The sequence below is a fragment of the Lepus europaeus genome, chromosome 1, assembly GCF_033115175.1.
Source record: "Lepus europaeus isolate LE1 chromosome 1, mLepTim1.pri, whole genome shotgun sequence".
Classification (NCBI taxonomy): domain Eukaryota; kingdom Metazoa; phylum Chordata; class Mammalia; order Lagomorpha; family Leporidae; genus Lepus; species Lepus europaeus.
This window is the reverse complement of record NC_084827.1, coordinates 140,617,397-140,643,609: the sequence shown is the minus strand read 5'-3', so window position 1 is coordinate 140,643,609 and position 26,213 is coordinate 140,617,397. Positions and strand designations below refer to the sequence as shown.

The 26,213-nt window shown below is 42.3% G+C and overlaps 1 protein-coding gene across 8 annotated transcripts in view; it reads left to right on the top strand.

Annotated features, from left to right (window-relative positions):
* ANKRD44 (ankyrin repeat domain 44) overlaps positions 1 to 26,213 on the top strand; it is a 360,603-nt gene that overhangs the window by 319,585 nt on the left and 14,805 nt on the right. For all 8 annotated transcript variants that reach the window (XR_009865792.1, XM_062189505.1, XM_062189491.1 and 5 more), the window contains exons 17-23: positions 692 to 763; positions 12,687 to 12,888; positions 17,031 to 17,118; positions 18,507 to 18,624; positions 20,171 to 20,387; positions 23,808 to 23,895; positions 24,822 to 24,905. Coding sequence is in view for 7 of the 8 variants with exons in the window: in XM_062189505.1 (XP_062045489.1) it covers positions 692 to 763; positions 12,687 to 12,888; positions 17,031 to 17,118; positions 18,507 to 18,624; positions 20,171 to 20,387; positions 23,808 to 23,895; positions 24,822 to 24,905 (869 nt within the window). In the remaining variant the exon portion in view is untranslated. The remainder of the gene's footprint in view (positions 1 to 691; positions 764 to 12,686; positions 12,889 to 17,030; positions 17,119 to 18,506; positions 18,625 to 20,170; positions 20,388 to 23,807; positions 23,896 to 24,821; positions 24,906 to 26,213) is intronic.

The window sequence follows — 26,213 nt, the reverse complement described above, 5'->3', positions numbered from 1 at the left end:
ACGTGGTCGTTCTGTCCCTGATCCTCATGTTTGTGATGGTGGGGGAAATGATTGTGTGTTCCTTTGATTCAAAGTTCATTTTAGGACAGGATTTGGAGTTGGTACACACTGTCAATTCCAGGAAGTCTTGCAGGTGATAATGTTGCAAAACAAAGCAAAGAACAGCTGTTTTTTAGCCTTAGCAAGCATTTAAGGCTACTCTTGTTTCAACCATGGAAGAGGAATTGGTTTTAAAGTTATTTACTTTGAAGTTAAAATTAAATTTATTCTCATTATTCTAACATGTCCTAGGTTAAGTTCCAAATTTTATTCACACTAATAAGAAACATCTCATAGTTCTAATACAAATACTTGTATTACTTGCAAACTTGAAATTGTGTGCTTTTTTTTAGATAGTAATTTTCATATTGTAATTTGAGCTGCCAAAGAATCCTGACGTTATAGCATTTTGTTCTACCTATATTGACTAGAAAGGACTCCAGGACTTAAGTATTAAACATTTTAGGAAATGTGTTTCTGGGCTTATTTTCTGCAGACATTGGCATTTCAATAGTTTTTTAAAATGAAAATAGTGTCTTTCCACACATAAGGCTTAAATTGTGCTTTCCTCTTTATAAACTTCAACTTTCAGGGAAGAAAAATGAGTAAGATAGACTTAAAAACTCTTGTTTTTTTCTTTTTATCTCCACAGCTTTTGGAAAGAACCAACAGTGGTTTTGAGGAATCAGATTCCGGTGCTACCAAGAGTCCGCTCCACTTAGCAGTAAGTGAGATGCTGTTGCCCCTTCGCTTGTGACAAATAGAATCTAAATATTCATAAAACTAGGCTGTTCTTAAACACAATAAGGCAGTAATAAGTGATAATAAAAGTAGTACAAGGTCAAAGGCACAGGCTGCAGAGAGAAACACTGCCTCTCTTTCCAACCCCAGCTTCACCTGCTGGTAACCTTACACACTTTACTTTCCTTGTCTGATTTTGTTAAGATTTATTTATTTATTCATTCATTCATTCGTTTATTTATTTATTTATAAGGCAGAGTTACAGAGAGAGACAAGGAGAGAGAGAGAGAGAAAGAGAGAGAGAGAGAGAGAGCTATCTTCCATTCGCTGGTTCACTTCCTAAATGGCGACAACGGTCAGGACTGGGCCAGGCTGAAACCAGGAGCCTGGAACTCTATCCAGTCTCCCACCTGGGTGCGGGGGCCCAAGGACTTGTGTTAACTTCCACTGCTTTCCCAGGTGCTTCAGCAGGGAGCTGGACTGGAAGTGGAGCAGCTGGGGCTCGAAGTAGCGCCTATATGGGATAGGCATCACAGGCAGCAGCTTAACCTACTGCACTACACACTGGACTCCCCATGCCCTGTCTTGAACCTTAGTTTCCTCATCTGCAAAAGGAGGGCTGATGAGAGATAATGGGGTTGGCGTTATGATGCAGCAGGTTAAGCCACCGCCTCCAACACTGGCATCCCACATCAGAGCAGTCCTGGCTGTTCTGCTTTCAATCCAGCTCCCTATTAATGCATGTGGAAAGGCAGTGGAGGATAGCACAGGTGCCTGTGCCACTACCACTGTCTTAGGAGACCAGTTCATGTTCCTGATGCAGCCCTGACCTTTGCAGCCATTTGGGGGAGTGAACCAGCAGATGGAAGATCTCTCTGTCTCTGTCTGTCTCTGTCTCTCTCTCACTTTCACTCTGCCTTTCAAATAAATAAAATAAAACCTTAAGAAGGAAAATAGATAATGTAAATAAGTCCTGACCACAGTGTCCTATAAGTTACTGTTATAAATTTTAAGTCTTTGGAATTCAAAGAAAACTTTTCAGTTTATGAGATTTAATGTGAAACGTGTAAAACCTCCAGATAATCAGATACCACGTGTTCCGGCCCTCCATGTAAAGACTCGCAGGGCTTTTAAGCGCAGACTTGTGAGAGTAAGATGCGGAACGGCTGTTGTGTTTTCTGACCAGACTTCCAAGCAGGATCCCGGGGGAGGTGGTTGGCTTCATTCTTGTGCTGGGTGAGATCTGGGTGGGAGGGCAAGAGTGCTCTCACCAGTGAGCCTTTCTTCCCACTTCCCAGCGAGGGAAGAGAAATGCAGCAGGTCAGAGTGATGACCCCAGACTCTTCATCGTGTGTCCAAAGTGGGAAGTGCATTCACCACTGCTCCAGACTGTGTCCTGTTGACCGTTTTGATCAGCACCTGCTCCCCAGGAAGCCTGCTGACAGGCATCCACACCAGCTATGATCACCCCACCTGTCCCAGGAGCTTCTGGCTTGTAAGCATTTGCTTCAGGGCCATGAAGATAGTGTATGGGTGCATTTTTGCTTAGAAAATTCCTGGGGTATGATGCTGGGAAGAATAGGAGGGGCTTACTTGCTTTGACCTTTTACTTACTACCATGCATGCATAAGGACTTAAGTGTCATTCAGTGGAAAAATCAAGAGGAGAGCTTGTAGAGAGGAGTGGACTTTTAATATTTATTTATTTATTTATTTATTTTGATCTACTTGAAAGGCAGAGCGTTATATATAGAGAGATTTTCTATCTCCTAGTTCACTCTACAAATGCTGGGCTAGGCCAAGGCCAGGAGTCCAGAACCCTATCCAGGTCTCCCAAGTAGGTGGTAGGGGCCAAAGCATTTGAACCATCACCCGTTGCCTCCAAAGATGCATTAGCAGGAGACTGGTTGAAGTCCAGTAGCCTGGACTTGAACCTGCACTCTGATACGCATCCCAAGTGGCAGCTTAACCCATTGTGCCACAATGCCTGCTCCAAGAGGAGTATTTTATTCATTGGAATTCAGGCAAGAGACAGGACAAGGCCATCTCACTAGGTTTGGAATATACCAAGCCAGTCACTGCCTGGAGCCCTCCCTTCACAGTCTGTCTTCCTACATACTTGCCAGCAGCCAGCATACCTGTTGCCCCTGACTCAGACATCCACTACACATGCACACACACAATGCACACACACACAAAACAGTCTCCCACACACATCTTTGAGTCCTGTGAGTCCTTTGAGTCCATCAGATCTTTCCTGTAAGTGGACTTCAAGTGTAAAAATTGGGTAGGTAGTGGGATATGTGCCTGTGTAAGGTGTAACACCTGTTGGCTCTTCATACAGGCTGCTGCTAGGATTCCTGCCCCACCCTCTGCTGTGCCTGAGGGGGTTACCCAAAGCTGACTGCTCGTAGACAAAGCACTCTTGTACCTGGGGAGCCCCACGTGGAGGCTATTTCTGAAGTTTCATGCCCTTGTAAAGTGGGTTTGATTACATCACCATACCTGACATTGATCTGAGAAGAAACTTTCTTTGCTTCTAAAAATGCTTTCATCACTCATTCATTTTTCTCCCCAAAAAGTATTGTTGAGTGCTTATTCTGCATAGGTGTTCTTTTTTGTAAAAGTATTTATTTATTTATTTATTTATTTATTTGAAGGGCAGATTTACAGAGGGAGGGAGAGAGAGAGAGGAAGGGAGAGAGGGAGGGAGGGGAAGAGAGAGAGAGAGAGAGAAAGTAAGTCTTCCATCCATTTGTTCACTCCCCATGTAGCTGCAATGACCAAGGCTGAGCCAGGCCAAGGCCAGGAGGTTCATCTAGGTCTCCCACATGGGTACAGGGGACCAAGCACTTGGGCCTTCCCAGGTGCATTAACAGGGAACTGGATCAGAAGTGGTCCAGCAGAGCTGGAATTGGCACCCCATATGGGATGCTGGCATCGCAGGCAGTGGCTTTACCCATTATGCCAAACACTGGTCCCACAGGTGCTCTTCTAAGCTCCATGGGTTTCTAGTTATCTAAAGTCATGGTGTGGGGCAGGTGTTGTGGTGCAGCAAGTTAAACCACTGCTTGGGACGCCAGTTTAAGTCCCAGCTACTCTGCTTCTGATCCAGTTTCCTACTAATGCATCCTGGGAGACAGCAAGTAATTGCTAAAGTCTTTGGGCCCCTGCCCACCCAAATAGGAGACACTGATGGAGTTCTGGGCTCCTGGCTTCAGCATGACCCTGCCCTTGCTGTTGGGGGCATTTGGAGAGTGAACCAGTGGGTGAAATCTCTCTCTCTCTCTCTCTCTCTTATATATATATATATATATATATATATATATATATATATAAAACAGAGAGATATATATCTCTGTTACTCTGCCTTTCAAGTAGATGAAAATAAAACAAGCATTGCAAAAACTAAGGTCAGGGTGGTGGCATCACTAGAAAGAATTGGGCTTTGGTAGTCCTGCAGCTGGCAGGGCCCAAGAAGGACTCTTCTCACTAGCAACTCACCCGGACATGATTTCCCCACCTGGAAATTAAAGGCAATGAGTTTGTTAAGGATCCTAGAGACCCATCCAGTACATTAATCTATGTAATTCTTTGTTACATAATTTTAGTGCAAGTCTCTACTCTTTTGTGTCTCAGTTTCCCCACTCATAATACAAGGAGAATGGCAGTACCTCATCCCAGGACCATGGAGGGTGGCAGAACTTCTGTGTGTAAAGCAACTAGGACAGTGCCTAGCACATACCCGCAGTCATCAGCTTCATCATCATCATTATTCACATTAAAATCATTCTTTCCTTTGATGTACACTGACTGTGAGTAGTGCCCAACAGTCTTCCAGGAGCTAAAGATACTACAGTAAAGAAACCCCACCTCTGTCTTTGTAGAGTTTCCACTCTAGGAGAGACAATAGGCAAGTGCTTATATAGCATGGTGGACAGTAGTAAGTGCTGCAGGTGCTGCAGAGACAGGGAAATGGGATCAGTGAGACAGAGACTGTTGAGGTGGCAGGCAGAGAATCTCACTTTGGACAGAGGCCTTACGAGCCCCCGACTCTGATATCCGATGGAAGAGTGTTCTGGGAAGAAGTGCAGAGTTGCAGGGGTGAGAGTATAGTTTGCAAGTCCACAGAAGAGTGAAGAGGCCACTGTGGCTGCTGCAGGGTAGTGAGCCATAGCGGCCAAGGTTGAGGTCTGACATACTGGGGAGGAGTGGGCCGTGGGAGAGAGCTGCAGATCTCCCAGTGCCTTGTGTTAAGAGCTCGACTTTCACTCTGAGTAAGACAGGAGATTCTATGAGGGCCGGTGCCGTGGCTCACTTGGCTAATCCTCCGCCTGTGGTGCTGGAATCCCATATGGGCCCCGGGTTCTAGTACCTGTTGCTCCTCTTCCAATCCAGCTCTCTGCTGTGGCCCGGGAGGGCAGTGGAGGATGGCCCAAGTACTTGGGCGCCTGCAGCCGCATGGGAAACCAGAAGGAAGAGCCTGGTTCCTGGCTTCGGATCAGTGCAACGTGCTGGCCATAGCAGCCATTTGGGGGGTGAACCAACGGAGGGAAGACCTTTCTCTTTGTCTCTCCCTCTCACTGTCTGTAACTCTGTCAAATAAATAAATAAAAAATCTAAAAAAAAAAAAAAAAGGAAATTCTGTGGAGGGTTTTTGAAGATACAAAAGACATGAAAAAGACATGATAGGACTTTTGTTTTTTTTTAAACTCACATTAGTTTCCATGTTGACTTTGAATTATAAAGGAGAAAAGGTCGAAGCAAGGCACCCAGGCGAGAGATGGTGATGATGCCCAGTAGTGGCACTGGATTCATCCTAAAATTATTTTATTCTATACGCTTTAATGCTTTTAAAAAGTATTTGCTCTTAGAAACCTACAAACATTCCCATCGCATCTCTCTAGGGGCCTTAACAGCAATTAACTTGATAAAACCCCAGGCACACAGTTTGTTAGGTGGCAGCATTCTAGCGACGGAATGGCGGAATGGAACTAGATGCCCCCAAACCTTGGCTGCCACGAGAAACTCAGCCTGCCCTGAGCTGCTATTTCCTGGCTGAGTGATTCAAGTCTCCAGGGTTATCAGCCCAGTGAATTTTGTAAGCCTTTCATCCACTTAAAAAATTAAATTAAAAAACAAGGTTATGCAAATGAAAGGCTCCAGCTGTCAAAATTTCCAGATGGGCCGTTGTTTTCATGGATTCTGTTGAAATCCCAGTTCTTTCCCCTCGTGGCCCTTAGTTTCTATCTTAAAAGACTTGGAAACATTAATCTTATTTAAGAAATATTTGTTACCTAATGAGTTTTTTTTTTGTTTGTTTGTTTTTGTTTTTTTTAGGAAAGGTATTTTCCTAAGATACATTTTAAATGTTTTAAAGTCTTCTGGTAAAGTTCTTACTCTATGCTTGGTAAAATTTGAGGGCTGAAGGCTACACTAATGGAAGAAACCAGGGGATTTCTATAGGTAAATCTGGCCTTTCTGCCATTCTCTTTAAGAGAACTTTCAAATGCCAAGATAGAAGAATGCATGAATTGAAATCATATACTTTTCCTAATTACCAGTAGGGTTTATTTCATTTTATCTGACTATTAAGCCTCTTTAACACTTGCTAATAGGTTTATTTTTCGTTGTGAGGATTAAAGGGAAAAGTGCAGAGACTTTAGCAAGGGATAAGCTCTTGAATCAGAGTCTAACCTAAGTGCTTCTGCTGCGATGTGACACTTGCTCTGGGCAGCGCTGACTCCTTCCCACCTGCCCACTTCCTGCCCATGCTTCTCCTTTCCCACGTGTCTTCTCTGTACTGTTTATCTAATGTTAGCCATTGTGCTTGGTCTCTACACATGCAGTTTAAGTTGCTAATTCCATTTTCCTAGGCTCAGTCACACTGACAGAAATTAAAATGGTTATTCTCCTTGTGTAATAGTACCTGGCACTGAAGGGGTCAGCCTTTTCCTTTTTTTTTTTTTTTTTTTAAGATTTATTTATGTATTTGAAAAGTAGAGTTAGAGAGAGAGGGAAAGGCAGAGAGAGGTCTTACATTCACTGGGTCACTCCCCAAATGGCCACAATGGCCAGAGCTGGGCTGATCCAAAGCCAGGAGCCAGGAGCTTCTTCTGTGTCTCCCACATGGGTGCAGGGGCCCAAGCACTTGGGCCATCTTCTGCTGCTTTTCCAGGCCATTAGCAGAGAGCTGGAATGGGAAGAGGAACAGCCAGGACACAAACTGGCACCCATATGGGATGCCAGTGCCACAGGCACAAGCTTAACCTACTGCACCACAGCGCCACCCCAGGAGCCAGCATTTGCAAATAGCATCTAGAACTTGCTGTTATCTAATGGGTTCATTTCCACTTGATATGAAGTCAAGATTTCCACTAAATAGTGACTGCCATTGCAATATAAAAGGGAGAAGGTATTATGTATCTATGTATTTTTCAAATCTATAGACTCCAGACCAAAGTACAGTTGACAAGTGTCCACCCTGAAGTGGAGGCTGCTACTCCCATAGCCCTGTGCCTGAGGATAAGTTTTCTAAGTCAGCTTAAAGTCATCTATGTCTTGAGTTGATAATTGCTGGGACTAGGTGAAGGCTATTGGAAATTCTTTATGCTGTCCTGTCTTCTTTGTGTATGTTTGAAATTTCCGATAATGAAAAGTCAAGGGAGCATATACTTTACAGCCACATTGCACCCTTCCCTGTAACGCTCTTGAAAGGCCCTGGCTGTGGGGTCAGCCTGATCTACCTTCCAAGCCTGTTTCTTCCACATCAGGCTGTATAACCATGGAAGCCTTATGTGTCCTCATAGCTAAAGTGGGGATAATCATGGATATGATAAAATTAAATGAGGTGACGCCTGTCCAGCACCACGTGATACAGCAAGTACTCAAAGTTAGCTGTAGCTTCAGGATTTAGGCTCTATCACAGCTTACTATCCTATGTAGTTATTCTTTGCATAGCTGATATAGATCTGAAAGTTGAACATGCAGGAATTTATTTTAATGTCTCAGGAGAGGCAGTGTGTGAAGTGAAAGAGCAGTAGTCTAGAAGTTGGTCCCACAGGTATATTCTTGCTTCGTTTCTGTTCAAGTCACGTTAGCTCTGGGTTGAGCCTTCTAGAAGATGGGATTAGGTTTCTGATTTAATATTTGTTATTTATCACACAAAATGAGAAAAATATTTAGTTTGAAAATCAGTTAAGTAGAATTATTAGAAAGAAATTGTAAGACGGCACCTAAAACTATAAGTTTTAGTGGTCATAGATACTGGGTTCAGATTCTGACTTTATCATGTATTAGCAACATGACAAAGCTAATTGAGCAGGTTAATTAATGTTGCTTGCTTTGTTTTGTTTTGTTTTGTTTTTTTGTCTATAAAAAGAATGTTTCCAAAGATCAAAATAGATTATAAAGTGTTCAGAATACTTTCCAGCACATAAAAAGCCCTCAATACATGTTATGTCAAAAAATTCATTTCTGGGGCTGACGCTATGGCACAGCAGGTTAACACCCTGGCCTGAAGCGCCAGCATCCCATATGGGTGCCGGTTCAAGTCCCGGTTGCTCCACTTCCCATCCAGCTCTCTGCTATTGCCTGGGAAAGCAGTAGAAGATGGCCCAAGTGCTTGGGCCCCTGCACCCACGTGGGAGACCCGGAAGAAGCTCCTGGCTCCTGGCTTCAGATTGCCTCTGCTCTGGCCATTGTGGTCATCTGGGGAGTGAACCAGTGGATGGAAGGCCTCTCTCTCTCCCTGCCTTTCCTCTCTCTGTGTAACTCTGATTTTGAAGTAAAATAAATAAATCTTTTAAAAAAATTCATTTCTACCACTAATACTAATGAAATAGCAACTGTATTCATTATTTTGTATATCAGACATTGTTGAGTGTCTACTTTGTGCCAGGCATGATTTTTTTTTTTTAATTTCATAAATGTGAATTTACAAAGTGCAACTTTTGTATTGTTGTGGCTTCCCCCCCAACCTCCCTCCCTCCTGTGGCCCTCCCCTCTCCCTCTCCCATCCCACCCTTTATCGAGTTTCATTTTCAATTACCTTTATATACTGAAGATCAACTTAGTATATACTAAGCAAGGATTTCAACAGGCTGCATTCACACAACCGCACAAGGTATAGGGTATTATTCCACTAGTAGTGTTTTTAAGTTTCATAGTAAAACACATTAAGGACAGAGATCCTACGTGGGGAGCATGTACCCAGTGACTCCCGTTGTTGATTTAACAATTGGCACTCTTATTTATGACGTCAGCAATCACCCGAGACTCTTGCTATGAGCTGTCTTGGCTATGGAAGCCCCTTGAGTTCACCGACTCTGAACTTGTTTAGTCAAGGCCGTGTCACAGTGGAGGTTCCTTCCTCCCTTCAGAGAAAGGCGCCTCTCTCTTTGGCCTGTTCCTTCTGCTGGGGTCTTGTTCACCAGGGTCTTCCATTTAGATTGTTTTTTGCCACCGTGTCATGGCTTTCCAGCCAGGCATGATTCTAGCATCAGCAATGAATAGCCCACTTAACATCCCTTCAGACATAACAGGTACTAGGTGGCAAAGGTGATCTGGAGGTAAGGGGTGGAAAGTGACTGGGATATATGTGATAGAGGGTGGAGGCTGTGTCACATGGGCTGCTCTGTGAAGCCACTGTGTTAAAACGAGATCTGAGCAAAAGTAGCAGGAAAGCTGTGTTGACTTCCTGCCCAGAGGGCTTTCTAGGCAGAGGAAATGGAGCGCAGATGTTAGGGCCTAGAGGAGGGGATGTGTGCATTCAACTGTAGAGTAGCTAGGGAGGCAGGAACAGAGTGAGTGAGGGGTGTGCTGAGGGTGATTGTGGTAAAAGGCCAGATCCTGAGGGTCTGATAGGTCACCATGGGAAATTTTGGATTTTGGTGTCAACAGGGAAGAAGCCATAGGCTCGTTTTAAGCAAGGCGTGACATGATCCTATATGGGTCTTAAAAGATTTCATCTGGCGGCTGTATCAGTAAGAGGTTACAGGGACCAGGATGAGAAAGGAAGCCTGTGCTTCCTTGTTCCTGGCGGAACAAGGTGGGGGATATGGATGATGAGAAGTGGATAGACTCGATTTATGTTAAGGAAAGAATAGAGATGAGGATGCCTTGGAACTGGCATTGAGGGTTGCTGTTAGTAACAACACCTTTGTATGAATTAGAACAAGAATGGGGTCATTGTTTTCCTGCCAGATACCTGAGAATGAATGACCCCTCTTTGTGAGTTAGCAGTGGTGTCCATTCCTCTGAATGGACACAGCCCTGCTCCAGGAGATACCAGGGTGCGCTGACCTACCCTGTTGTCCCAGAGTCCTTGCTCAGGGCTACAGCACAGGGGTTAAGAAGAGGGAAGACAAAGATGACTCCAAAGTCTGGGGCCTGAACAGCTAGAAGAATAAAGTTGCCATTTACTGAGATGGGGAAGTTACAGATGGAGCGTATTTGGCAGGGGGATTAAGAATTAGAGATGCCTATTAGACATTCAAGTAGAAATAGCAATAGACAATTATATATAAAGTCTAGAATTAAAGGGGAAAGTTAGGACTGGAATGTAAATTTGGGATTCTTCACCATATGAATTATTAGACTACTTGTCATATGCAGTCGTATACTGACCAGAGGGGATACATGCTGAGAACACACCACTAGGTGGTTCCTTCCTTCCTCCCTCCCTCCCTCCCTCCCTCCCTCGCTCCCTCCCTCCCTCCCTCCCTCCATTCTTTCCTTCTTTTTAAGATTTATTTATTTATTTGAAAGGCAGAGTTACAGAGAGGCAGAGAGAGAGAGAGGTCTTCCATCCACTGGTTCATTCTGCAAATGGCTGCGACAGCCGGAGCTGTGCCTATCTGAAGCCAGGAGCTTCTTACAAGTCTGCCTTGTGGGTGCAGGGGCCCAAGGACTTGGGCCATGTTCCACTGCTTTCCCAGGCCATAGTAGAGAGCTGGATCGGAAGTGGAGCAGCTGGGACTTGAACCCACACCCCTATAGGATGCTGGCACTGCAGGTGGCGGCTTTACCTGCTACGCTACGGCACCAGCCCCTATGTGGTTTCATCATCTTGCAGACATCATAGAGTGCACATATGCATACATAGATTGTGTAGTCTGCCACACATCTAGTCTGTATGGTCTATTCCACCCAACATACTGTCCGTTGTTGACCAAATGTTATGTAGAGTGTAACCGTGTAATTGACGTGCTTAATGTGTAGCATCACAGCCATACTCATAAACAAAAATAACATAATGGAAACTTAAGAAACATTTATCATGACTCTTAATTTCTATGGACTCTTTAAACGTAGTTTTTGTTATTGTTAACATCTATTCAAAAGAAAGCATTCAAATCTTTTTTTAAAAGAGGTGAAATAAGTCCATGTTATTATCTACCCTCTAGTTCCAGAGATAACCACCATTAAAGGTTTCTTTTGTAGCCTTCTAAATATGTTCTATGTCTATAGAAGTATGTATAGGCATAAATATGCATGCATGGATGTATTTGCTTTTTATATAAACAAGGTCATGTTGTATGTACTACCTGAAACTTCAGTTTCTTTTTTTACAAATTTTGCTAGATTTTGTTAAATCACCTTCTACAAATGTCACACCAAATCTAAAATCACTTTTTTCATAGTCTTCACTAATACTGGACATGATAAGCTTTTTAATCATTGCCAATCTGGTAGTTGAAAAAAAAACACTTTAAAAATGTACACGTTTTCATTTATTGATTGGCCTTTTATACTTCTATTTCTGTGAGTTTTCTTTTCATACACTTTACTATTTTAAAAATTGTTTCTAAGAGCTCCTTGTATAGGAAGGGAATTGGTCCTTTTTCTGTGCTAAGCTTTTTTTTTCCTAATAAATTATGCTTTGTTTAAGAGCTGCCGTGGAAAAATAAAAAGCCCAGGTGGCATAGGAGGAAACTGACATCCTGAAGACACTGGGGACAGGCTGTTTCTCTCCTTTTCTCTCTTTACTTTCCTCCCGCACTGATCCTCCTTCTCCACCAAATAACCTCACTCTCTTCTGTTTTGTGTCCTTTGCCTTTTTTTGTGTGTAGATACTTTTTTTTTTAACCTTTTAGACTAAATAAAAATGTTCAGGTTTTTAATTTTGTTGTCTAAAGGTATGAAGCCTGTTAATCTTGACATAGTAGTGGACCTCATAATAGGTCTGAACTTGGTGCTAGTGGTAGGGTATTCCCATAATTGGGTCTATGTTTTTTATTATAATCAATGGAGGAAATAAAGGAGAGAAGAAGCATCAACAACATACAGATATTATGCAAAGTCTATTCCATTTAATCTCTTTGTCCTTACAGCAACTTGAGGAGACAGCATCTATTGCTCTCATGTTACAGATGAGGAAACAAGTTCTAACTGAAATTAAGGAACTGGCCTAAGGTCACATGGAAGGGAATTAGTAAAGTGTTAGACTCTGAATGAATCTATGTGCCTCTGTTAAATCCCAAAGTCCACAATGTTTTTATAGCTTATTTTCCCAGGGTTGCTAACAGAAAGGACTCCTGAAAAAGATAATGATTAATTTAGTATGTTTAGGGCTGAAGTGACAGATATATTCATTCAGCTGCTATTGTTTATTAGATTTCCAGATCAATAGGTATAAGCATGTATTAATGCACTTAGTGCTTTTGGAGCACGTTTGTTGACAAGAGCAAGAGCAAGGAGGAATCGACGGGTAACTGTGAAGTTTGTGCATCACTGTCTTTCTGTCCGGCTGTCCAGTTTGCCAGTTTCAATCATTATCCCAACTGTCTCTCTGGTGTGCCTGTGGGGGTGGCCTTGGTGTGTGACCTCAGAGGCTCAGCTCCTTATGAGGATTGTTGTGGGCCCTGAGGTGCGGGAGCATGTGGGCCATTGGTCTCTTCTATGCAGGCATACAACGGGCACCACCAAGCCCTGGAAGTTCTTCTGCAGTCACTGGTGGACCTGGACATCAGGGATGAGAAAGGCCGCACCGCTCTGGATCTGGCCGCCTTTAAGGGACACACAGAATGTGTGGAAGCACTTGTCAATCAGGGTGCATCCATCTTTGTGAAAGACAATGTAACCAAAAGAACCCCACTTCATGCCTCAGGTAGGTCATCTTGCCAAGAATCTGGTTACCCTAGTTTTGTGGCACACTCAGAAGTTTGAATAAAAGGATGGTAGCATCTTCTTTCATTCTGATTTTTAAAATACAGGTATTTATTTTTCCTACATGAGATTTACCTACATGCCTCCAAGTGCTTTTCATCTGCTATCCCTTTGAAGGTGATTGCTGTGGTCTCTGACCAAGTAGCCCCTGGCCCTCTTTCTTAACTCAAAAGAGCGTTCAGAACCTTTGGCCAAAGTCTACCACAAAACTTTCTGAAAAAGCACAAGGTGTGGCACAATTTTCAGAATAATTTACATAGAGTCAATTCATCAAAATCAAACAGCGTTTTGATGCATAACAATTCATATTTCAAGGCTCTTTCACATAAGGAGTCATCAGACAATACTCTAATGAGTACAGCATTCTGCTAGCCTCAGTGATGCTTCTTAGCTTTTGCACTGATTCTTGATGCATCGGAAATACACATAGAGACTTTTTTCCTTGTAAAGAAAATACATGTTTACTTCTTTTTTTTTTTTTTTAATTTTTTTTTTGACAGGCAGAGTGGACAGTAGAGGGAGACAGAGAGAAAGGTCTTCCTTTTTGCCGTTGGTTCACCCTCCAATGGCCGCCGTGGTAGGCGCGCTGTGGCCGGCGCACCGCGCTGTTCTGAAGGCAGGAGCCAGGGGCTTCTCCTGGTCTCCCATGGGGTGCAGGGCCCAAGCACTTGGGCCATCCTCCACTGCACTCCCTGGCCACAGCAGAGAGCTGGCCTGGAAGAGGGGTAACCGGGACAGGATCGGTGCCCCGACCAGGACTAGAACCCGGTGTGCTGGCGCCGCAAGGCAGAGGATTAGCCTACTGAGCCGTGGCGCCAGCCTAATACAGGTTTACTTCTAAAAGTAAGGAATTTCTCTTTTCTAGGGATGTTATCCAATGCATGTGAAAAACTGTGTGGAGACACTTCTAGAGAAGTACACACACATGAGTAGGAAGTAGTTCAGGAAATCCAGTGATATCAGCCCTTGATGAGGTAGTAGATGCCATTCCTATAAGGAAAAGTAATTGTTACACAGTGAAATAATAGGTATATTGAAGCAAAGGAGTGAAGATTGTTTGTCAAAGACTTTATGATTCTTGTTGCTTGGGGAAATTTTCTCAGCATGATGGACCTGGCAGAAATATTTCCATCTTGAATTTCCAAGCTGCTACAGAAAAACAACACAGAGATTGAAAACCCTGTATAATTACCTGGAAATTAATCATCGGGCCAGTGATGGTTGCTATGGTTACATTATAAATTCCCATTTCCCATTACATTTAGTCTTGTTCCTAGACATTCTCATAGTATTATGAAGTTCAAATTTTGTTCTCCTTTTTTATGTTAGCTGCCTTTGATTAAAACAAGGATAGTACTTTAGTTCTTGAGTAATACCTGATCATTACAAAGAGCTTGTTTCTATTGTGGAAAACCACCCTTCTAAATAGGTAATCAGTGAGGACAGTCCTTGTCACTCATTTGCCACTGTGACATAGGTGTGGTCCAATGGAGCCCCCCAGTGGTCAAGACGACTCTCTCCATTTGGATTTCCCCCTGCTACTGAGACTGCCTTCCGACTGTTGACAAGATGTCTGCTGTGCAGACTCTAACAGTGCAGGGAGGATCTGCGTATCCAGAGTCTTTTCAACTCACTCGAGACGCCAGATCTTTTTGTTGTTGTTTCAAATCCTCAGAGTACCAGGAGGAACAAGAGCTAGGACAGGTGCCAGAGGTTTTGGCATACATGTGTGCAGTGACAGATGTGGTCTTTGAAAAACAGCTGTCACTCACAGTCAGGGAGAGACTGAGACAAAGCTGGACCTGGCAGGGTACAGCGAAGGAAAATGGCATCTTTTTACTAAACACCAATTGAGAAAAATGTAGGATATGGGCAGCCAATGAGAACCCGAGTTTGGCTGTGCTTTTACTGTCAGGGGAACTTAAATCTATCTGAAGACCGTTAGCTAAGAGTAGACATCTGTACCAAAGACAAGCCTAATTGCAGAAATTACTTTGCTATTCAGCATGCTTGGTGAGTGATTTGAGTTAGGTGATTTTTTTCTTCTCCTTATGTTTAGTAAAAATTAAATACCCTTGGAATGATTCTGAATATTTAAAAATATCAGATTGAACGCAAAGAGGAACCGGTGAAATACACAGTTCCCCCATCTTTCCGAATCCATCACCTGTAGTATTTAGCTGCCAGTCCTTTGCACATCATTTCCTTTCAGGCATGCATTAAACTCCTTGCATATTTTGCCAGTGGTAACAGATTTAGTATAATTTTACAAGCAAAAACAAAACAACAGTATATTACCTGCACTCCAATCCCCACAATTTCCTCCTGAGATACATAAATGTATTGCTGCAAAGAATGAGCTGAATGCAATGGTCTGCAAAATGTGGGCATTTTTCTTATTGTTCCTTTGAGTGATGTGGATGAATGTGAGCTAATTCTAATATGCATTGTCCCTGAAAACTGTGTCCTGGTTAAATTAGCAGCCTCTGATGACTGGCGGGCAATAAAAAGAACTGTAAAACACGGTTCTTAGCAGAGCCTTTAACAACTGAACATAGCTTTGTCTATTCCCTTCTCTCTCCACATCCATAACGAGGCAAATTCAATGTACTTTATGGTGTTGTTATTATTCAGAGGGGAGAGAAGGTCATGTTTAGAATTTTAAACATATTTGTTCCCATCTTACTCCCTGACTGGGAATCCATGTTTTTTGTAAGGCTTTGTAAGGGGTTCATTTAACACGCTGAGAACAGAGCCTTCCCCCAGGTACTGTCATCACAAGAGGTTCACTTCCCAGCCCATGTGGCACCACCAGTTCCTAACAAAAGCAACTGGCCAGGTGCATACAGGGTGTGTCCCTGTGTTCCCATCCCAGCCCATCAAGGTTAACACATTTTGGCCCAAGTTCCTGCCCACTTCTGGACTCACTTGGCCCACTGGGCAAGGAGCCTACAGCAGCCCCCAAGTAAGGAACTTGAAGGTATCCAAGTCAAGTCAGACAGGGGAAGGAAGAAGAGGCAGCAGGAGTGGCGCCACATCGTGCTTGAGACCTGGAAGGCAGAGAAGGGAAGGACTAGGTCGGAGAGCATCAGGATGTCCTCCTGTGCAGGGTCCCAGTCATGAGTCTCCCGAGAGTGCCAGGCGAGCATCACCCAGCAGTGACTGGACGGATCAGCTAGAGGATTGGCTTCAGGCTACCAGTAGTCAATCAGGACGTTGCAGGAAGCTCCCCCTCCCAGTGCAAGGCAACCCAGAAGAAGACGCAGGACCTGTTCTCTTCTCCCCTCCTTTCTTCTCTCTCCTCTCCTCTCCTCCCCTCTCTGCTCTCCTCTTTTCATCTCCTCGCTCCTCCAGCCTGATTTCCAGTCTGCCTTTCTCCCCTTCTCCCTTCACTCTCTTTTCTTCCCCATTCTTCTTTTTAGCAAAAGGCAGACACAGAGTAATGAGAGAAAATTGGGTGACTGTCTTAGAGGGACAAAAAAGAGAAGTGGGGAGAGATTACCAGTTCCATGCAAGGAGACAAGAAAGGACCTCAATTTGAACAAAACTCACAGAAAATAAAGGTGAGTATCATAGTGCCAGCTCCTTGGTGAGACAGGCATTTAGCCTAGCAGTTAACTCCGTGGTTTAGGATACCCTTGTCCCATATCAGTGCAGATCCAGGAGACAGGAGGGGACTGAGTTCCTGCCACCCATCTGTGAGACCTGGACCTGGATCCCAGCTCCCAGCGTCACACTCCGCACCCCTTGCAGGCATTTAGAGAGTGAACTAGTGGGTGGGACTGCTCACCCTTCTCTCCCTCTTTCTCCCAATCCTTCTCCCTCTCTCTCCTCTATCTGTGCATGTCTCTCAAATGAACAAATAAAATACAACTTGAAAAGCAAAAGGCCCTGATAGAATGAAGAGGGGAGAGAAATCGACACTGGTACAGATTTAGTCAGGAAGCAGTTATGAACTGGAAACCCAGGAGAATTTGTTGGCAGCCATTGAAAACCACTGATTTGAAGTCCAAATAAATTTATTTTCAAGGGATATTTGTAGTGCTGGTCTGTTAAAAGAATGTCTGTTATTTTCTTTTTCAGTAATTAACGGCCATACCCTGTGTTTGCGGCTATTACTAGAAATTGCAGACAACCCAGAAGCAGTTGATGTGAAAGATGCCAAAGGACAGTAAGTGTTCTCACGCTTGGCCTTGGGTTGACATTTCAATCACAAGAGGTAGGTAGTTGTTAAATAGCCAGGAAGCTGACTGCTGAATTCTGGGTTGTTGTATATACAAACTTCAAAAAGTTCATGGAAAATGGGATTCAAAGATAAAATTATTTTGCTGAAGAGAATTTTAAAATCCATGCATGGCTGGTGCCGCGGCTCAATAGGCTAATCCTCCGCCTGTGGCGCCGGGACCCCGGGTTCTAGTCCCGGTTGGGGCGCCGGATTCTGTCTTGGTTGCCCCTCTTCCAGGCCAGCTCTCTGCTGTGGCCTGGGAGTGCAGAGGAGGATGGCCCAAGTCCTTGGGTCTTGCACCTGCATGGGAAACCAGGAGAAGCACCTGGCTCCTGGCTTCAGATCAGTGCGATGTGCCGGCCGTGGCGGCCATTGGAGGGTGAACCAACGGCAAAGGAAGACCTTTCTCTCTGTCTCTCACTGTCCACTCTGCCTGTCAAAAAAAAAAAAAAAAATCCATGCATAGTTTTTTCAGAATATGCATTTTCCATGAACTTTTTTGAAGTTTTTTACATTTGGGTGAATTTCTAGCTTTGTGCTATAGTGTGCATCCAAGAGTGGATGTGTGCATATCTTAATGAGAATTACTGCCTTTAAAAGACTGTGGCCATGTTTCCTGCATTTTTGAAAATATCCCCTTCCTTGGTTCCCTCTTCCTACCCACTCACACCCTCTTCTGAAGCTGCTACATTACCAGGTTTAAATTAATAATGTCAGTAGGACAAACCTCATGAGATCATCACTAAATAACCTTTGTACATTTACTCTTCCGCAAGTTTGATTTTTCAAAGTATTTTCTATCTGTTGGCGTATTCTCTTACAAATAGGAAATGCAGAGGCAAAAAGCACTTGTGGTGAGCCCCAGGTGCGTGAGTCAGTGCTGTCAGCAGACCCAGGATCTCACTTCCTGGATCTTAGCACTCTGTTCTTCCCCACTCGACTTTTCTTTAGGAAAGTGAAGCTTTGTCACAATGAAGTCTTGAGCAGCAATCCAACATAGAATGCTCTGAAAGTAGAGCTGCTCTGATAGAAGCAAGAGGGTTTTCTACGTAAACAGCTTCTCTGCCCAGTTAATATTTAGTAAGTGCTGCGTAGCCCTGAAAATGGTGGGGTTCACAGGAATATTTGGAGAAGGAACCTTCCCCTGTAGATCCCCACCCCTAGGATTCATTCCACTGACACCACTCTACATGGCATAGAGCAGATAGTGTGTTCCACTTAGCTTATGGCAAACTGGGAACACTCAGAAAATATTAAGCAGTGTCCAAGAATTAAAAGCTGTCCTCCGGCTGAAAATGTGCATGTTTATAAAAGCAGTGTATCTCTCTCCCTAGAACCCCACTGATGCTCGCAGTAGCATATGGACATATCGATGCTGTTTCTTTGTTACTTGAAAAGGAAGCCAACGTAGACGCTGTTGACATCATGGGATGCACAGCTTTACACAGAGGGGTATGTATATCTTTCTCAGCTTTAGTCAAGCAATTTTCCCATGAATTTACTTCCTCTTTTCCCCTATAAAACGGAGTATAACCAATTAATCTCGGTCAAAAAGACATTACCAAATCTTTTGCAAAGGTAAAATAATGAAAGGTCCACTTAGGTCTTGCTTTTAAGATTTCTTGTTAGATTCTGATAATGGATCTGTGAACACCTATGGTTGATGGAATTGGTTTTGCTTTCTGATTACAAAATACATGAACATCATTGAAAATTTGCACACACACAAAAAAACCACTAATCACAGAGAAGAAAATCACAATCACTGGTAATCATACCTCCTGGAGAGAATGCATATATATCCCAGTCTTTTCCTTTTTTCTGTATATGGATTTACTTTAAATTTCAAAAGAGACTACTGAAGAAACTATTTGGAATATGCTTTTTTTTGTTAGTTTAGATCAAGGACTTTTTTCCATGTTACTGAATATTCTCTGCCATCATTCTTAATGCTCTATTGTGTGCAGGTAACCTAATTTATTTCTATGATTACCTGATTTTGAATAATTATGCTATTTCTAATTGTTCTTTATTATAAATGAAGCTGAAGTATATATCCTGTAGTCAATTCTTTGTACAATCTGAACTCTTTTTGTTTATTTGAGAGGCAGAAAGGGAACTAGAGAGACAGAGAAAGAGACCTCCCATTCACTGGCTCAGTCCCCAAATGCCCACAGTGGCCGGGGCTGGGCCAGGCCGAAGCTGGAAACTGCGAACCCAATCCAGGTCTCTCATGTCTGTGACAAGAACCCAACTATTTGAACCATCACCTGCTACCTCCTAAGGTCTGCATGCACAGGATGCTGAAATTGGGAACAGAGTTGAGACCCAAACCTAGGTGCTCCGATATTGGATGCAGGTGTCTCAAGTGGTGTCTCAATTACTGTGCCATATGCCTACTCTTGAATTATTTTTTTTTTGAATGTACAACCAATGATCTAAATGGAAAACAAATGAAAATCATAAAATTGCTACTTGGGGATGGTCTCAAATACCCTGATAAATGAAAAGAAGAGGAACTCTCCATGGTCATGGTCAAAATTCATATTCTTATTTCTGGAGCACTTCCTGGAAGCTGTGCACCAGCCTGGGAACCTTTATATATAGCAACCTGAGAGATCATTACAACTATCATATTTGCAGTGAATAAATCAAGACACAGAGGGGTGATTTGCTAAGTTTCATGGACAGAAACAGGATTTCACTCACATCCTCTTTATTTTTAAGCTGATATTTTCCTCCACATCATAGTACCTGTCATGATTATATTCAGAGTCAAGAGATGTTTCCAGAATGTTAGCCATCTTAAACTTTTCTGTTAGGCATTTTGCTGGGGTTGTCCAGCTCTGTAGTAGTGCAGAGTCTGCTTTCTCTGTGTCCCAGACGTAGGTCCATTGTACTGTCAGCCCTGCCTCCGCCAACTGCATTGTTTCCTGAGCTTCTGCCCTTCTAAAATTAGTTGTGTGTGTGTGTGTGTTTTTTTATTGCAATGCATAAGATTATGACAGGACACGAAGAGTGTGTGCAGATGCTGCTGGAAGACGAAGTGTCAATTCTCTGTAAAGATTCCAGAGGAAGGACGCCCTTGCACTATGCAGCCGCTAGGGGCCACGCCACGTGGCTGAGTGAGCTGCTCCAGATGGCTCTTTCTGAGGAGGACTGTTGCTTCAAAGATAACCAAGGCTACACACCACTGCACTGGGCTTGCTACAATGGTGAGTTGCTTGTCATGTGACTGATTCCGTTAGACTTCCCACCCAGGGCCCCTGTGATTTCAGTGAAGGAGAGAACATAGTGTGAGGCAGTAAACCATGGTTTCCAATCTTCCTGCACCCAATTTTTGTTTTTCATTTTTTGCTTTTTAATAGTTTTCCTCCCCCTTGTAGCTGCTATGATAGCTTCATTGAGTAAATATTTACTTTCCCATTTTTTAAAAATTGATGACACAACTAATCAGAGCTTCTGATCATGCTAATTTCAAAATTATCTGATCATTTCAAAAATACTAAAGTGTCTAAAGTAGAGTGTCCATTCTAAGTCCACTTTCTGATGTAGTTTGGTATGTGTCTGTCATAGCTTTTCCTTTGAGAATATTAATGTTTGTAAATATGAATGCAAATGAAGGTGCATCCATTTTTAAGGTGGAATCCTATAACAAATCTCATCATATTTCTTTTTTGGCTGCACTTACTTAAAATTCTATTGCACATATCCTGACAAATCAATACAGATTGATCTTTTTCATAGCTGTGTAATTTCATGGTTACATGAACATTCTTCAAAAGCAAATGGAAAATATGTATTGTGAAAAATGTCTACATAGATTTCAAAAATGTTTTGTACCAAAATAAATTTACTTATCTTTTAATTCCATGTGTCCATAAATGTTTTGAAGTTCCCTCATATAACAACCGGAATTTATTATTTACTCAAGCAGATCCCTGTTCATTGGCATTCAGATTGTTTTCCTGTAACAAACAATGTGACAGTATGTGTGTTGATATATTATGACACCAGAAGTTTCCAAACATGAACTTATTGAGTAAGAGGGCATGCATATTTTTAAATTTCAATAAATTATGCCATCTTTGCAAAAATGAGCTCATAATTTATTACGTCATCAAACATGTATAAAAGTTAACATTTTCCCACATCTTTGCTATCCCAGGATATCACCTTTTTATTTTTGTCAATTTCAAGGCTACAAAAAAATTATCTCATTGTTTTAATTTGCGTCTCCCTATCTAATTGTATGTTTATTAACCATTTGCACTTCTGGAAATTAGCTTTTCTATCCTTTGCTCGTTTTTATTTCCTATTGACTTTGTAGAAGTACCTACGAATATTTTCTTTCTGCTGAATTTGTAGGAATACCTTGTCTTAGTGATTTGATCTTCTGTGTGTTTTCTGTGTTACATTTTTGTTCCTTGCTTATGCCTTTTTCCATGCAGTTTGAGTTTTTTATAGTTAAATCTGTCATAGCACCTTTTGTGATATCTAGGTTTCCAATCTTACTTTAAAAGATATCCTACCTTTCAGATTATATGGATATTTTCCCATATATTTCTTATTTTACTTCTATAATTTTATTCTTACATTTTTCATTTTCCTAATAAAATTTTAAATTGGGAACTGTGATTATTAATTCCAGAAAGGGTTTTGCGTGTATGGGTGTGTGTTTGCATGCATGTGTATGCTCAAATTTCTAATTATATCCACTTAGGACTTCCCATTATGTTTTCATTGTAGTCTTCTTTTTTCACTGGTTCTGCTTCCATGAGAGCCAGATTTTCTAGTTCTTCAGCCTGGTTTTGTTTCCTCCCTGACGTTGGAGTATTGTGACTTTTCTTGACCTGCTAAAGGATGAGTGCTTCCTGATCCCCGCTGGGGCCCAGCTATGAGATCTCTCTGGCGTAGAGAACTCACAGGAGAGGAGCAGCAGTAAGAGAAATGGTTATACAGCAGGTAGCAAATCTGCAACAGACCACGTCCTCTCCATGTGTGGGGGAGGACCCAAGGAGGGAGCAGAGGATCTCTCTGTTCCTAGCCCTGTCCATCTAAAATCAGGGGAGGAGGAGTCCTCACCTGAGCAATTCACCCTCCCGCTGGTGGGCTTCCTCTAGGTCCAAGGTTCAGGCTCTCATCTTTTCAGAATCTCCTTCAGCGGATGTTTAGAAATACTAAAATTAGTTCAGCATTTCCCAGTTCTACTTATACAGACCCTTTGGTTGGAATTCATAAAGTCCCCATTTAAGGAATGGTGTGCTTACATGCTGTCCTGAGCAGCATCCTTTAGGGGAATTCATATGAATAGAGGGGGTAAAGAGGTTGGGTTCAATGTAAACCAGAAAGCTGAACAGTAGAATTTGCCTTTACTTTACTTCTTAGGCTTCTTATCCTCCTAAGAGCAGCGTTATCTTTGCCTTTAGGGAAGGAGGTACCAGAAAGGCTTGATTTGTGGGCTATTATTATTATTATTCTTTATTTGAAAGAGTTACAGATAGATCTTCCATCCTCTGGTTCACTCTCCAAATGGCCACAATGGCCAGAGCTGGGCCAGATTGAAGCCAGGAGCCAGGAGCTTCCTCCAGGTCTCCCGCATGGATGCAGGGGCTCAAACACTTGGACGATCCTCCACTGCTTTTCCCAGGCCATTAGCAGGGAGCTGAGTCAGAAGTGGAGCAGCCAGGACTCAAACCAGTGCCCATATGGATTGCCAGTATCATAGGCAATGGCTTTACCTGCTACATCACAACACTGGTCCCATTGATTTGTGTTTTAATATTGCAGTTTGTCCAGTCTACATCAGTCCTGGTTAGGTCCTAGGAAACTTTCACTATTGTAGCACTGAGTGTAGCTAAGAAGAGTTCGAGCACAGCAATCTGTATTCCAAGACCAAGTAGCGAAGCCTTCCCACCTGGGTCTTGTGTTGGTAAAGCTCCCATCATCCTGTGACATAAGTAGAACAGGTGTTCATAGCCAGTCTTGTATATATTGGAAACTAGGGTTCACAGAAACCAAGTAAACTGCCCGACCACATGGCATGTAAGCTGATGGAGCTGAGATCTTGTGTAATTCTCAAGGTCAGCTGATTTGGAAACCACCTGCTTTTTCGCTGAAAATAATTCCTCGCATTCATTCATCTGCTTATTAAAAAGATACTTATGGATGCTTACCATGTGCTAAGGACTGTTCCTAGTGCCATTTACCTAGGATTTTAGAGTCCTAGCATTTTCACATGCATCATTTCATATGTGTCTTCTCCCCTTCACCAGGGTACATAACTGTAAGTCAACTTATTCATGTGGGTGAAAAGTCAATTTCCTTTTATAAATATAGGCATATTGAAGCTTGCCTATGTTAATATAGAACCTATTCTGCTTAAAATGAGAAGCCGTCTCTCTCTCTCTGCACCAAAACATATGGCCTTTACTGTTTTATTTGTTCATTATGTCTTAGAACACCTGTGAACATAGTTAATAGCATTTTGGCATTTTGTAAATTTCATTCTATGGAAAATGAATAGTCAGCCAATTCAGGAAAATTCATGAGCTAGAACTCAGTACTTAATGAAAAAAACATTGTGTGGAACAAAATTTCCTAGAGACTCCCTAAATTCTTTTGATTCCTTACAGGTAATGAAAACTGCATAGAGGTTCTTTTGGAGCAAAAATGTTTCCGCAAATTTGTTGGTAATCCCTTTACTCCACTGCACTGTGCAATGTAAGTAAAAATGCTGGAAATTAATGGTGTTGCTTTAGTTCTTTTAACAAATATGGAGAAATTATATTTTAGGAAAGGAAAAAGGCATCCAGGTTACAGATAAGACTGAAATATTCCATTTTTCTGCTGAAGCAAATAAGTCTGATAGTAAAGTGTGGCCCCCAGCCTTTGGTGGTATGCCACAGCTCCAGAGTGGTTCACATTCCATTTTAGGGAAACTAACTGCCTGGTAGGGTAAGCTATGAAATGTGAAATTCTTCGGATTGCAATGATGTAAAGAATTTTTCTGATATAACTCTCATTTGCCTGCTGAGTTCTAAACTTAAGTCAACATTTCACTAATTTGTGTACATACGGCTGGAGAGATTTTATGCCAGGAAGACGGTTTTGTATATTGTAATTCTCCATTCTTCATATGTTGTAAGTCCTTTTTGGATAAATGTAATTTTTGCCCCAGTCTCCTAGTGTGAAGCCATTGTTTAGAGAATGTAGTGACTTAGGTCAGCCTTCCACGGTCATCCTGAGGACCCAAGACCTGAGGATGCCTTGTCTCGACATTGTCTCTGGATTTTTCATAAAGCTGTGTGATTTGGTTGGGAAAATGTTGGAGGCATAAAGACAATGTCAGTGATAGAGTTATTTTAAATCTTAAGGAACCTATCTTTTTCACTTTGTAATATAAAAACTTCTTACAAGGGATCTTGTGTCAGTGCTCTGCAGCGAACTCCTACCTCCATGTAGAGATTCGGAAGTAACCTCTAAAGATTACAGAGTCTGTCACTGAAATGTACCACAAATACTTACATGAGAATTTTAAAAAATGCACCAGCTTGTTAGATACCCAGTGCATAGGAAGATGGGATAGGAGGGAAAATATAAATTTTAGAAGAATGAAATTTTTACATGAAAGTCCATTTTCATTTCAGAATCAATGATCATGAGAACTGTGCATCACTGTTACTCGGGGCCATAGATTCTAGTATTGTCAGTTGCAGAGACGACAAAGGCAGGTAAGTGCCCCTGAGATGGTGTTGCCTTATGTCTTATACAGCATAGTCTCTGTTTTGCAATTTCACAGTAGCCAGAGACCTATTTTTTTTTACTTGAAAAGAGCAATACATGAGCATGACTTTAAAAAAAAAAGCATTTATTTATTATTTATTTGAAAGGCAGAGTTACAGAGAGGCAGAGGCAGAGGCAGAGGCAGAGAGAGAGAGAGAGGTCTTCCATCCACTGGTTTACTCCCCAAATGTCTGCAATGACTGGAGCTCAGCTGATCCAAAGCCAGGAGTCCAGAGCTTCTTTCAGTCTCCAGCGTGGATGCAGGGGCCCAACGGGTTGGGCCATCTTCCACAGTTTCCCAGGCTGTAAGCAGAGAGCTGGATCAGAAGTGGAGCAGCCAGGACTCAAATGGGCACCCATATGGGATGCCAGCACTGCAGGTGGTGGCTTTACTCACTATGCCACAGTGTTGGCCCTATGAACATGTTTTTTTTTTTTTAATTAAGTTTTATGAAGAATATATAATTAAAAGAAATCCCCCTGTTATCCCAGAATCCTCAGCCTTTTCAAAGACCTATACTCGGTTCTTTCCAAATTTTTCAATCCCTCTAAATATTTTCTATACGTATCTACCAACATATATATAATATATATACACATACATACACATGCACACACACAGTTCTTTTTATGCAAAAGAATTTATGCATTCTGTCACAGTGCTCTGTTTCAGTATATTTTAGAGATTTTTCCATAGCAGGATATATGGATTTTTCATATTGCATTTTTTAAACAAATTATTTATTTTCATCTATTTGAAAGACAGAAAGAGGCAGTCTTGTCTACTGGCTCATTCTCCAGATGCCTACATTAACTGCATCAGGGCCAGGTCAAAGCCAGGAACCCAGAACTCAATCTGGGTCTCCCACATGGTGTCAGGGCCCCACTTACTTATGGTATCTCCTGCTGTCCTCCCAGGGTATCTGTTAGCAGGAAGCTATATCAAGAGCAGATGTTGTATCTTTTTTTTTAATTAAACTTTTATTTAATGAATATAAATTTCCAAAGTACAGCTTATGGGTTACAATGGCTTCCCCCTCCCAAAACTTTCCTCCCACCCACAACCCTCCCCTTTCCCGCTCCCTCTCCCCTTCCAATCACATCATGATTCATTTTCAATTCTCTTTATATACAAAAGATCAGTTCAGTATATATTAGGTAATGATTTCAACAGTTTGCCCCCATATAGCAACACAAAGTGAAAAAAAAAAATACTGTTGGAGTACTATCTTAACTGCTATACCAAAAGCCACCCC